Raw genomic sequence first — 12,598 nt, 5'->3', positions numbered from 1 at the left:
TATTCTTTTCTTAATCTTACTACATCTCAGTAAATAACTAGCCTTAGAGATGGATAAGCTAATATCTGTGTCCTGGTGTCTCGTTTTTCTTCGTCCCGCGTGCCGTGGACCTCACTGTAAGTTGCCCCGGGCGCTCTGCGCTGGCGGCGGTCAACTGCAGCGAGTGAATGGCTGCCAGCAGGACGGGACGGGAATCAATGCAACATCGGCCTCGGATCGTGCATCACTCTTTGTTTCCTCTCCGCCTTGAATACATTCTATTCGAAGCTTTCACATCTCTGCAAGCTCCTTCCAGCATGAATAAAACTCTTACCTCTTCATGTCGCAAGTACCCCGGTCATGGATGATTTCCTCGCAGCGGTCGGTGTGCAGGCCATGAAATATGCCATACGGTCTGGCATCACCTTGACTTCCACCTACGCCCTGGGTCAGTGCTCGCGTCTGCTCAAGTCGGTCGAGGGTAGGGCCGTTTATTCTGAGCTGAAGTCACTGCAAAGTACTCTCGACAGCAAGATCAAGGTATGATTGCTGCTGTGTTGTGCATCATGCGAGGCCCCCTACATTGGTGGCTAACCAGTCCCTGCAGATCATTTCACCGGCAATAGACTTGATCGAGTTCAAGTAGGAACATCATTCGTTACTGTTGTGCGCCGACTGACAGGCCCCCCACAGATCAGGTAGAGGAAACCTATTCCTGGAATCTGCCACCCCCCTCGCGAAGTCGCTTCATAAGGATATCGTCTCGCTAGGGCGCCGTATAGAAGCAGCAACTACACTGAGCTCGGACTCGGATAGTGATCGAGCTCAATCCAAGTCACCTCCTATCAGTCAAGATGACCTTCTAGCCATCGTCACAAGCATCAAGGCCTTGTTGGAACGGATAGACCGTGACATTCCTCTTCTCCAGTTGGCTATTACTGCATCAGGGGAGAGTCTTTCGACTTCTCTGCCGACCGGCATATCACCTTCCAGACTTTTGCAAGCAAGCACACTTCTCATTGTCGGTGACACGCAGTTTGCCCAAGATCCAACAAGGCCGGTTCAGATCGGTCCAGCCTTTACCTTGTCCCTATACATGCTATTTCTCGGGCATGCATCTACACTAACACCACAAGGCGCAACTGGAACCGCGGCAAGCAACGCAGCCCTTGCACCCAGTGGCTCGGCCCAGTCTCTAAACGACAACGGAGTTTACGGCCTGGGTGAAGGGGACAGAAAGCCATTGTGGCAGGAGGTCTTGCACAAGGCACGAGTTCGCATCTGCAGAACCCGAAGGGACTTCTTTTTTGACAGCAGAACAGGCTATCATGCAGGCTGCTTGGCCTCTCTCCCAACTCCTGTGTCATCTGAAAACAGCTGGGAATATGCATACCATCTGGAGATCATTGAGGATCTCGATGATGGGCGCCTCCATGACGACGAGCAAGACACTCGATCGTATGATGACATCCCAAAGGCAGGAATTCGCGAGTCTATCCCGGTTCATGAATTATCCAAGATATTCTACACAGATACAGGCAGGATCTTGAATATTGGATCCACCACCGACAGCGAACAAAGGCCAGTGCTACTCTTGAAACGAGATAGTCAAGCTGCCCCCTCCAAGCCTAATACCGAAGGTATAGCAGGCTTCATCGAAGATTCAGGAGATGGCGCCAAGAGCACCATGATTGAGGCAAGTGATGCTGAGGACGACCAGGCCAATGTTGACAGACAACTCCTGGAGGAGTCTCGAAACTCTTCAACCAACCCCAAGAAAGCCGCACCTATCGGAGAGCACTCTAAATGGAAGTTCCCTGCACATCTTGATCCTGAATGGATCGCGCTGGAGGTGTTTGAGGAGGACGATGAAGAAGCAGCGGAGGATGACGACGATGCATCACTTGACTCTGGGACCATGGGCAAACAGGAGACGCCTCCAAGACAGGGGACTCCTCATGACAGAAGGTCCCTTGACTCCAGGGTTGTCGACCAGATCAAGAGGCTATCACTGAGTGGCCCCGAGCAGTCCAGCCCTCCGCAGCCAGTTACCGCGGCGGAGACGGAGAACTTTGTCGCCCGGTCCCCGTTCGGCGCCATCATAACTTCTCTGTCGCTGATGGAGATGTTGATCCGACTGGCTAGTCTCCAGGAGTTTCAGCAGGCATCCCACCTCTCTATTCCGGATCACATCTTGACATTCTTCCTGGAAGAAACATCGACGACGGGTTTAGTTGGGGAGACACAGTGGAGGGCGCGGAGCGAAGCGAAACGACGAATGGGATTTGACCCTTACACGGATACCCCAACAAAGTAATCGTTGAAGCATAGGCTGGGGAGTTTAGTGAAGAGTCCGACGGAGAAATGGGAATGTTGAGATGGGCGGTGTTGCGGGGGCTCGAGAGGTGGCATTCTGTGTTGGAGAAGTTGTTAGTTGAAACTAGAGGAGACATTGGTGCGAACCGCAGCGACGTTTAGCATCAACAACTATAATGATCCAGACGTAATTCGCGTATAGATTCATTACTCTAGAGTACATATGAGCATTTAATTACCTAGTAAGGACCCTAAGGTAGGGAAGACGAGAGAGGAAAAGAGGTAAGGGGGGTGGTTTTCTGTAGGTTAGCGGGCTAGTCTACCTACCCTACGCGGGCTGACGACATCACCGACGGGACTTGGAGTTGCCGACCGGGTTTCACATCAAAACATATAAAACACCAGCCCCCGACCTTTGAATGCTGATAGCTACCGTCAATCAAGTTAATCAGACAGAGGACAAGTCGTTTAATCAGTAAGAATGGCGCCTTTAATCCCTCGAATGCATCTCTTCGAGATTGACGACCAGCCCTGGTACGTATAAGCTAGGTCCATCCGTCACCACCTCTTCCCCGCTGGAGCTTGGGCTGTGATCCTACATCTCCAAGCTGCACATTCAAGTCTGAGAGCTCCGGAACACCTGGCTTTGGACCTGAAGCTTTGCGCTATGCTATCGGAATAGGACCTCAACTGTAACTGCTACTGCCCTACTCAATACTGACCTCGTCATAGGTTCCCGGCCTTCCTTCGCGCCCGTGTCCAAGATGCCCTCACCCGCGCCTGGATGTCCAACACACCTCTCCAATCCCAATCCCCCGCCAGCCTCGCCGCCTCCCTCCTGATCGAGCACCTCGACTCATCTCTACCTGACTACACCTTTGTTGACTTTTGCGCTGGCGGCGGCGGCCCCACGCCCTCGATCGCCCGTACCGTCAACACGCACCTGCACTCGCGCGGCGCCTCGCCCGTTCGCTTCGTCCTGACGGACTTGCACCCCAATGTCGAGGCATGGGATGCTGTCACCAAAAGGAACCCGCTCGTGACATATGAGCGCGAGCCTGTCGATGCGAGCGCCGCACCGGAGCATCTCTCAAGGAGGGATGACGGGACGAAGCCGTTCCGCCTGTTCAACCTGGCATTCCATCACTTCGACGATGACCTTGCCAAGGCGATCCTGCGCGATACCATCCAGACGAGTGAAGGCTTTGCTATCTTCGAACTGCAGGACCGCAGTTTCGCGAGCTTCGTGGCGGTCACGTTGCTGGGCATCGGCGCCATCCTCAGCGCACCCCTGTACGCGTGGAAATGGCGGTCTCCAGCAACATTTATCTTCTCATGCCTTATCCCTATCCTGCCCTTTGTCCTCGCTTTTGACGGGTACGTCTCGGCGCTGCGAACTCGGACGCCTGACGAGGTGGAGGTCCTGCTACGGAGCTGTGGCGCGGATACGAGCAGGTGGGAGATGCAGAGTGGTAGCAAGGTGCATCTCTGGCCTTGCGGGTATCTCAATTGGATCATCTGTAGGCCCGTGTCGAAAAGCTGAAGTATGGAGATCGCTGTAGTTGAAGTATACAAGAAGAGACGGTTCAGGTCATGATATCATCGGAACCACCAGTTGACGGACCCGTTCAAATGCCCCCTTGACCCTTTGCTCTTGACAGAATGCCACCAGCCATTTGGGATGAACAAGGCATCCCCGGGCCCCAACTCGGCCTCGTACAACCCTTCTGGCAAGGGATCATGTTCCCAGACAGCCTCATACAGCGCTTCCCGTTCCTTCCCCTCCATCATCTCAACAGTTCTTATACGGCTGTTGCCCTGTTGTCGGATCCGAGACTGCACCTGGAAGTAGAGCCTATCGCCTAACGCCGGGGCCATGAGACGGATGACCTTGCTGCTACACAGCTGACAAAAGACGTTGGGGTTCGGGTCGCGATGCAGGGGCGTGTACGTTGGCTCCGTGCCGAGCCAAATGCTGGAGCTGTAGATGTCGCCCTTGCCAGCACTTTGGACTACATCTGGAGCTGGAAGATCCCTCTGAAGAGCTTCGGGAAGATCCGTGAGAGAGGACTGGGCAATGTAGAGGCTGACCGGTTCTGGCTGAGCTTGGTTAAACTCGAGGGCTTTGAAAAGAAGCCTTAGAGGCGCAAGGAGTTGGAAAAATGATCCGGACTCTAGCTCCTCGATGGATGGCTCGAGGATGCTGGCGAGGAGTTGGTCGACTGGTTCCTCGCTTGAGGAGAGCCAATTGCGAAACGATAGCAGGGCTTCCTTGTTGGGAGCTGATGGCGTGACGAGCTCATAAGGAAACCCCCATTCCTGGAACTGGTCCATGTATGGTGAGAATTTTGTCGAATTCACATCTAAGTCGACTGTATGCTTCTCGAACCACTTGCTCGCTGCGGGTAGCAGTGCTGTGGGAGAGTCGTCATTTCGACCAAAGAAGAATGGTTTCTGAGGTTTAAAGGCCTGTTCACGGAATTTGTCGATATTAAAAAGTTCCGAAGTTGAGGGCGTCAAGGCGATTGGCCGAGTGACTTGTGTTGATAGTCGGCGACAGCAAAGAGTGGCCGTCTTAGACAGATGGCGGATCCATGATGAGTTGATGAGGAGACTTCCCATGACCATGAGATTGGAGAACGATTGGCTCAGAGAAAGTCAATCATATATAATAAAAATAAATAAAAATAAATTGAGTCGTATCTTACATGATATATCCGCCTTTTCTCGACTCATAAATAATCGCTGATGGTTGGGGCAGACGGGATGGAAGAGTGATTGTATTGGATGCAGGCCGGAACCCGGTAAAACCCTAGCGCCGAGCCCACGGTGCAGGTGCCGGTCCACGCCAACCTGAACCCATCCATCCATCGTCGACCCTCTCGCCAGTTGCACCAAAAGGTCAACCAAAAAAACAGCTTTACTCGACCCTCCTCCTCCAAAACTCCCCCCGAGTCGCTCGACGCCTCTGCGACGCTGGCGCTCTGAGCCTGACTCTGCGATGCGATAGATGCTCGTGCCGTCCCCCGTATATATCGTGTCCTGCCCGTGGCTCTCAGAATCGCGCCCCTCACAAGACCGCCGTCACCCCGCCTTCGATTAGAAGCGTGCCCGAGCACCCTCTTGACGCTATCGATACCACGCGCCGGCCACAACCTTTACCTCGCCTCACCCCGCGCCGGCCGCCGCATATCGCGTCCCTGCGCCAGTGGGCACCCTCCCCTGATCCCTGATCCCGACTGTGGCCTTGGCCTCACCCATCCCACGCCGCCATGTCGACCTCTTCAGGCGTGCCCGAGTCTTGGATCTCTAGTTTCTGTTCTCTTCTCGGTCACGAATACTTTGCCGAGGTCTCGGAGGAGTTTATAGAGGATGACTTCAACTTGACCGGGTTGCAAACCCAGGTGGCCATGTACAAGGAGGCGTTGGAGGTATGTTTTTTTTTTTTTTCCCCGTGTTGATCTTTGTCCATGATGCAAGACTAATGCTGTGCTCCCTTGATAGATGATCTTGGACGTGGAACCAGAAGACGACGAGGACGAAGATGAGGAAGAGGAAGAAGAAGATGAAAACGAGTCTGATCCGGAGCGCCTGTCCAGGCAACCTGGCGAGCGAAGGCATCACCGTATGGCGAGCGACCTGTCCGTCATAGAGTCTTCAGCAGAAATGCTCTACGGGCTCATCCACCAGCGCTTCATCTGCTCGAGGGCTGGCATCCAACAAATGAGCGAAAAGTACGAGCTCGGCCACTTTGGCTGCTGCCCCCGGACAAACTGCGACCAGGCCCGGACTCTGCCCGTCGGCCTCTCCGACATCCCTGGCGAGGATACGGTCAAGCTCTTCTGCCCATCATGCTTGGACGTCTACGTCCCTCCCAACAGCCGGTTCCAGACTGTTGACGGCGCCTTCTTTGGCCGCACCTTTGGCTCCCTTTTCCTCCTCACTTTCCCTGAATACGACCTCACTAAGCGTGGCATCGAGGTGCTCTCCACCTCAGGCTCTCGAGTCAACGACGGTGAGGGCCTCATTAACGGCATGTATGCAAAGAACATCGGCCCGGGACTCGGCCCCGGCCGCATATACGAGCCGCGCATCTACGGCTTCCGCGTCTCGGAGCGAGCCCGATCCGGCCCCCGGATGCAGTGGCTTCGCGACCGCCCCACAAACATCAACGAGCTCGACGAGGCTCGCCTCTACGCTGAGCAGAACCCGGATTCGGACGAGGACGAGGAGAATGGCAGCCAGGGCGGCGTTAATGGCCGCGTCATGGTCCGCCGTCGCCCCCCTGGAAACGCCCGCCTCCGCCAGAGGCAGAACCACAACGGCAGCCCCATGGCCCTGTCCACCAACGGCGCCGAATCTGAGCTGTAGCGCGGCACGGCGAGAGGGCGCGCCCCCGGACGCTCCAGTCGCGGGAGTCATCCGAGGACTCTGGGAACTGGGTAGGAACACACGGGGGGCTAATCTTTTATTTTGGGCACAACGAGACGAATTATGTGGCAACACCATTGACCAGCGTGCAAGAAAGGATAGGGGCAACGGTCTGGCGATACATAGCGTTGTAGATGGTTGGAGAAGAAGGGGGGAAACAGGTAGCAAAGCGAGAGGATAGGGAGGGGACTATTGGGTTTTGCGGTATTAATGCATAGACGGCGTTGAACGTTTGATAGGCTATGAAAAAATACACATCAACAACTGCACTTGCTTGATTCAGGCTGTTGGAGGGTGAGGGGGAATGTATTGCACGTCGTCTTGTCAATCCCTAGGCTGTTGATATAATGAATACTCGGTATTGATGTCATGTCGTGAATGCTGCTACCAGATATTGATGCCATCGACGCCGACCATCCTCTCGTCATCCGTAATTGGATTCTTCGACCCTCCTTTTTCTTGTCCGGATGCCTTATGCATGTATATATCTCTATCATGGGCGTGTCGCCAGCCCAGCCCAGCCCACCCCTTGCCGCCCCTTTACCTGGTGAACCCGCCATTCATCCATTGTCTAGGCCCGACGTTTTATGGTAGCCTTGTCTTGTGTATACCACCATTACCCCTTCATCAAGCTCATCAAGACCAACTGTGCATGGGAAGATGAAGGAATCGACGCCAAAAACAAAGCCAAGAACCCAACCAGCCAGCCACCCAACACCAGACCCCAAACCCATGCTTTTCGTGTATTTCATGGCTGTCATTCCTCGCCCCGTCTATGATACCAAAACGTAAAAGACAAAGCAAAACAAGACAAGAGAGCTAGCGACATAATTGATCCTCGCTCTTCAATGCCGAACCCCCCAACGCCGCGTGTGTTTCCGATCCAGTTATATCCGTCGCATACAAGGCGTGTATCCCAAGGGCCCAAACCATAAAAACACAGAGACAGGAATAAAAAGGAGAAAAGAACGGACAAGAAAGATGCCGGAGCATCTGAGATGTAGGTACTGATCATGCTGCAGAGTGGTGCTTGGTTGAGCGCCATCAACTGCTGGGAGCAGAGGCCTCGATGTCGCCCTTGGCACATTCGCCAGAGGATGTGCTGACGCCGAGCTCTTTGGCCGCATTCTCAGCCTTTGGTGTAGTCTCATCTTGAGAGTCTGACGTGACTTCAGTCCTGGACCCAAACCAGCCTCCACGCTCCCACTGGCCTGGCTCGTATAAGCATGTGTTTCGAACGTCGACATCAGTGATGCCTGCGAGCAGAATGTTGAGTCGCTTGAAATCGATGGGCTTGAGAATCCATCCATCGAATCCAGCATCTATGTAGGTTTGCTTCTCACGCTCGACAAGAGACGCTGAGACGGCAAAGATGGAGATACGATGGTTGGTGAGCGAGAGCACTGAGTGGCCGCGATGATCTGCCGATGCTTCTATCGACCGAATCATCTTTGTACTCGTGAGGCCGTCTACGATGGGCATCTTGTGGATTGATTAGCAACTGATACAAGACAGTACCGGGCCAAGAAAATTTTCTTACCTGCATGTCCATCAAGACAACGTCGAACTCGGTTGACCTTTCACGATAGACTGTGGCACAGTCCTCGCCGTTGACAGTGTGATGCACGCCGTGCCCCAATCTCTCCAACCTCTTTCTCAAGATTTTCATGTTGATTGGGTCGTCTTCCGCAACGAGAACTTGGAGATGCTGAGTATCGGTCGCGTGGGTTCCTCCGCTGGTCACACTCTCTGTGCCAGCCTTTGCGGTGCCGCGATCACCCCCCTTGATTTCGAAAAGCACGCCAGACTGCTCACCACTTTGTGGCCTTTGAGGCATATCGGTATACTCGTCAGGTATCTTAACAGCCTGGATCGGAGTCTTGGTATCTTGGACTTCTGCCCGGCCAGGCTGTGTCCCTGGAGCACTGACTGCAACTGGGCTCTGAGGTTCTTGACGAGATGGGCTGGAAGAACGAGCACCGGCACTAAGAGCCCCGCGAGATCCGGGTCTGGCAGAACCCCCTGAGCGTACGCTGCCTATGAGAGGAAACTCTCCCCCTTCTTTTTCATTAAGGGATAATGGCGTTTGGATAGCGTCAATCAAGCGATCAGCATCGCTTTGCTGGCTCCCGTGGCTGGCATGGCTGCCTCGACTCTGTCGACTTCCTATACTTCCTCGATCGCCAACGAAATCGCTATCAATAGGTCCTGTTGTACTTACTCGGTCAACAAGCATTATCTCGCCATCTGGTGCCACCGTCAAGGAAGCGGGAGCAGAGGTCACTGGGTTAGTTGATGCCGCCGTTTTGACAGTTGGTTCATTCTCGCCTCCTGAATTTGGCGACTCGTCAGCCAGAAGGAAAGGAATCTGGACCACAAATCTCGAGCCTTGACCAATTTCTGACTTGAGACGAAGTTGGCCGTCCATGTTTCGAACGATGCGGGCCACGACGGCAAGTCCAAGGCCAAGGGTACGCATCTCCCGTGGCATGTCGGCCAACTGCGAGGGTTGTCTGGGCAGCTCCTCCGTGCTCACTTGTTCCAAGTCACGGAAAAGGGCATCGAGCTGAGCTGCGCTCATGCCGATGCCTGAATCCTCCACGACGAAATCCACCACAGCACGCCGATCTTTGACCTCTGACACAAACACCTCGACCTTGACATGTCCGTCATCAGTGTGTGCGACAGCATTTGCTGTCACATTGGAAATGGCTTGTCGGATTCGTCGTTCATCTCCGTGTACGAACTGCGGCAGCCCTGGATGTTGCACGACCGTGTAATGAATCCCCTTTCGCTTGGAGTCAACCAGGAACGGACCAGTTGCTTCCCGAATACAACTGGCCAGATCAAACACCTCATCCTTGACAAGACTCTGCCCTTCCTCTGTCTTGGTCAAATCAAGCAGGTCATTGATCACGTAGATCAGAGACTTTGAAGCTGAATGAGATCTCGCGAGGTTTTCGCGGGTTTCTTGGTCAAGCGTACCCTCAAGTGCGATTTCGAGATAGTTGATAATAGCATTTAGTGGTGTTCGGACCTCGTGAGCAGAGTTAGCGAGCAGCAAGCGGGTGAGCTTGCTGTTCTGAAGGGCAGCCTCCTTCTGTCGCCAGACCTCGATAAATTTTCCTTCCTCATGTCAGCAGGGACATCTCACAAAGATACCTCGGAGGAGATAACATACCGTACACGAGACACAACACAGCGGCCGTCTCGACTTGCTCCTCATTCCACTCTCTGCACTTGCCCACCACTGTCTCATGCCATGTCTTGAAGCTTGTTCTCGGCTCAAGATAGTCGGCAGTACCCTCACGGACGGTCTTCTCGTAGGGATTGCCAGCCCATTTCACCTCCTTAATCTGTCCCTTGCGGAAGAATACGATGAAGTCACTGCCGCCGACACTCAAAGGGACGTACAGCAGACCTGCGACAATCTGGAAACCAGGCGGATATCGTAGGTCGGGAAAATCTTCTTTGACATCCTGCGACGCCACCACAGATGTGAGCTTGCGCATACGGAGATACTCCAACATGGCGAGAGCTTCCTGACTCTGCTCAATGATGCCCATGATTTTTGTCTCCCCTTTAATGGACAGTAACCCAAAGTCTGCATCAAAGAGCTTGAGTAAATCTTCTGATGACGCGATGATGTAGCCCGAAGGATTCTTGTCGGTGGGAGCAGTGTTGATCAGCTTTCGGGCTTGCAGTCGCGAAGCATATGACAGTCGTTCGATGTTGCGAGATGCAGTGTCTCCGACCAAACGGCACATCTTCCGAATTGGAAAAGATACCCGCATACCCTGCTTCCCGTACGAATGGCACGAGATGAGACCCCATAGCTCGTTAAAGGCGTTGATAGATATCGACATTGATGACCGGACAGCCATGTTCTTGAGGTACTTCAAGTGAATTGGGGACATGGCTCGGAGGTATGAGTGGCTCAGATCCAAGGGTACATCCAGATCTTCCTTGGTGCGGCAGACGATTCGGGACGTGTCTTGATCTCGATCATAGAGTAATCGAACCTTGTTGAGCTTGTAGAGATCACGAGCTTGACGTGGGATGTCGGACGCAGGAAAGTGAAGGCCTTTGTAGAGGTCTCTTGTCATGGAAGTGTCAACAAGCTCAGTCACAACCTTGCCGTTGAAGGAGGAATCGAATTGGTATATCATGACACGATGGAATCCTGTCAGTTCCTTGACAATGCCAACCAGAATCTTGAGGAAAGCCTCTAAGTTGGGGGCCGATGAGAGCTGCTCTTGAACCTGAGACATGATGTCGAAAACCTGCATGGCGCCCTGTTCACCCCTCCTCTTTCGTGCGCTTCTTAGGATCCTGAGGGGCTTGCTGAGGACTTCTGTGCTGTCCTCGATCTCCTCCAAGGTAGGGTTCGATTGTAGCGTATCATGGGGAGTATCCGGTGTCATCTCGTCGGTGGGTCGGAGGGGGTATTCGACGTCGTCGTCCATTTCGAACTCGCAGATGATCAAATCGGGGTGCGCTGGGTTGATATGAATAGCGCACCAAAGCTTCATGCTCTTGCGTTTGGGAGGCCGAATCGACAAGCTAAACACTTCGGGACCATTGATGGCTGGGTCGGCATCCTCGTCGCGGATGAAATCGATGTGGTCCAGAAGATTATCCTGCTGCTCCTCCGTCAAAATGTCCAGGAAGTTCTTGAGTCGGAACAGTTGCCAGGGGGTGTAGCCTAATAGCCTCTCGACGTTCTCGCTGACATATCGGGCAATGAAACATCCATCATTCTCCTCTCGCAGCGCAACAAGGACACCAAATGTTTGAACAGCACCGGGCGTGTGAATCGGTTCGTCTTCACATCGTTGGAGAACACCGTCTCGGCCAGTGATGACGGCGTGGCCTTCATCGGTTACCACGTGGGTAAAGCGTGTGGTTACATGATACACATCGGTACTCGCCTGGCCAGCAGATGCGCCTGAGGGCATTTCAGGTTCTTCCTCAGTTGGACCGTGTGCGGTGTGCCCCAATGGGCCCGACTCCTCCGTTTCGTGGTCTGAGGTGGATATGTCGAGTTGTAGCGGCACTGTGCTGCTGCCATGGCGCGCAGCATCCAGCTGTATGCTTGACATTGGCCCGCTGAGGGTGTTCTTCCTGCGCATGATGGCGGCGAGGCGTTCATTCTGAGATCGGGAGTGGTAGGAAGCTGGAACAGTATCTGAGCGTCTCAGATCTGGTCCCTTGTCAGTTCGGGAAGCACCTGGGAGCTGGACAGGAATGTTCCGGCCATCACCCTCGGGCATGACAGGGAAGTAATCGTCACCGGCAACCTTACTGGTGGTGGGATCGAGGCTGATAACAGATCTTATGGGGAAGACCCGGTCGCCAGAGATATCCGAAGCGGCAGAGTGATAGCCCAGCTGCTTGTCTGAGTTGATGCTCCAGGGAGAAAAGGGAGGGTCAGAGTTGACGACGCTGTTCTGCTCGCTCGGTGCAGCAGACGAGGCAGCGCGAGTCGGTCGTGTTGGTGTTGCGCTAGGAGTGTCGGTGCGAAGATCTGCTAGCAAAGCATGGCTCGCACCTCTGAGGGTCGATGAGGATTGAGTCGAAGATTGGGGCGGGCGAGGAGGAAAAGAGGGAGGAGGAGAACCAGGAGCAGCTGCCGGGTCTTGCTGCTGAGGCTGGGAATCGTTCAACTCCTCATTCTCACGCGGCGCATCCATGGCGAACCTGGCTAATCGCTAAACCTAACAGTCGCGAAGCTTTGAAGTTCAAGGTATGAAGGGAAGGCCTGGGAGGGGCGAGGAGAAATTACTCGGGAGATGATGACAGCCCTACAGTGTCGCACATTCCCGTGATGTCCAGACTAGTGAAATTGTTGTAGAAGAAAAGAAAATAGCGG

The 12,598-nt window shown here is 53.9% G+C and overlaps 4 protein-coding genes and 1 pseudogene across 5 annotated transcripts, besides 1 other annotated feature; 3 read left to right on the top strand and 2 right to left on the bottom strand.

Moving 5' to 3' along the window:
• Positions 1-339: 339 nt before the first annotated feature.
• Positions 340-2,296, top strand: NCS54_00378200 (Hypothetical protein; the record flags this gene model as incomplete). The annotated part of the gene is made up of 3 exons (XM_053149339.1): positions 340-519; positions 587-621; positions 673-2,296. 3 exons carry the CDS (start codon positions 340-342, stop codon positions 2,294-2,296), a joined length of 1,839 nt encoding a protein of 612 aa, XP_053005314.1.
• A 480-nt stretch (positions 2,297-2,776) lies between these two features.
• NCS54_00378100 (Hypothetical protein) lies at positions 2,777-3,838 on the top strand (the record flags this gene model as incomplete). Its single annotated transcript, XM_053149338.1, has 2 exons — positions 2,777-2,829; positions 3,028-3,838. 2 exons carry the CDS (start codon positions 2,777-2,779, stop codon positions 3,836-3,838), a joined length of 864 nt encoding a protein of 287 aa, XP_053005313.1.
• Positions 3,839-3,894: 56 nt separating this feature from the next.
• NCS54_00378000 lies at positions 3,895-4,914 on the bottom strand (annotated as a pseudogene). Its single transcript has one exon.
• Positions 3,895-4,914: a sequence feature.
• A 653-nt stretch (positions 4,915-5,567) lies between these two features.
• NCS54_00377900 (Casein kinase II subunit beta) lies at positions 5,568-6,666 on the top strand (the record flags this gene model as incomplete). Its single annotated transcript, XM_053149337.1, has 2 exons — positions 5,568-5,726; positions 5,800-6,666. The coding sequence occupies 2 exons, from the start codon at positions 5,568-5,570 to the stop codon at positions 6,664-6,666; spliced, it is 1,026 nt and encodes a 341-aa protein (XP_053005312.1).
• A 1,104-nt stretch (positions 6,667-7,770) lies between these two features.
• On the bottom strand, positions 7,771-12,419 carry NCS54_00377800 (Hypothetical protein; the record flags this gene model as incomplete). Its single annotated transcript, XM_053149336.1, has 3 exons — positions 7,771-8,208; positions 8,267-9,852; positions 9,908-12,419. 3 exons carry the CDS (start codon positions 12,417-12,419, stop codon positions 7,771-7,773), a joined length of 4,536 nt encoding a protein of 1,511 aa, XP_053005311.1.
• Positions 12,420-12,598: the final 179 nt, after the last annotated feature.

This window comes from Fusarium falciforme, chromosome 3 (assembly GCF_026873545.1).
Source record: "Fusarium falciforme chromosome 3, complete sequence".
Lineage (NCBI taxonomy): Eukaryota > Fungi > Ascomycota > Sordariomycetes > Hypocreales > Nectriaceae > Fusarium > Fusarium falciforme.
Note: the sequence above shows the minus strand (reverse complement) of the source record. Positions and strands in the feature narration are given on the sequence as shown.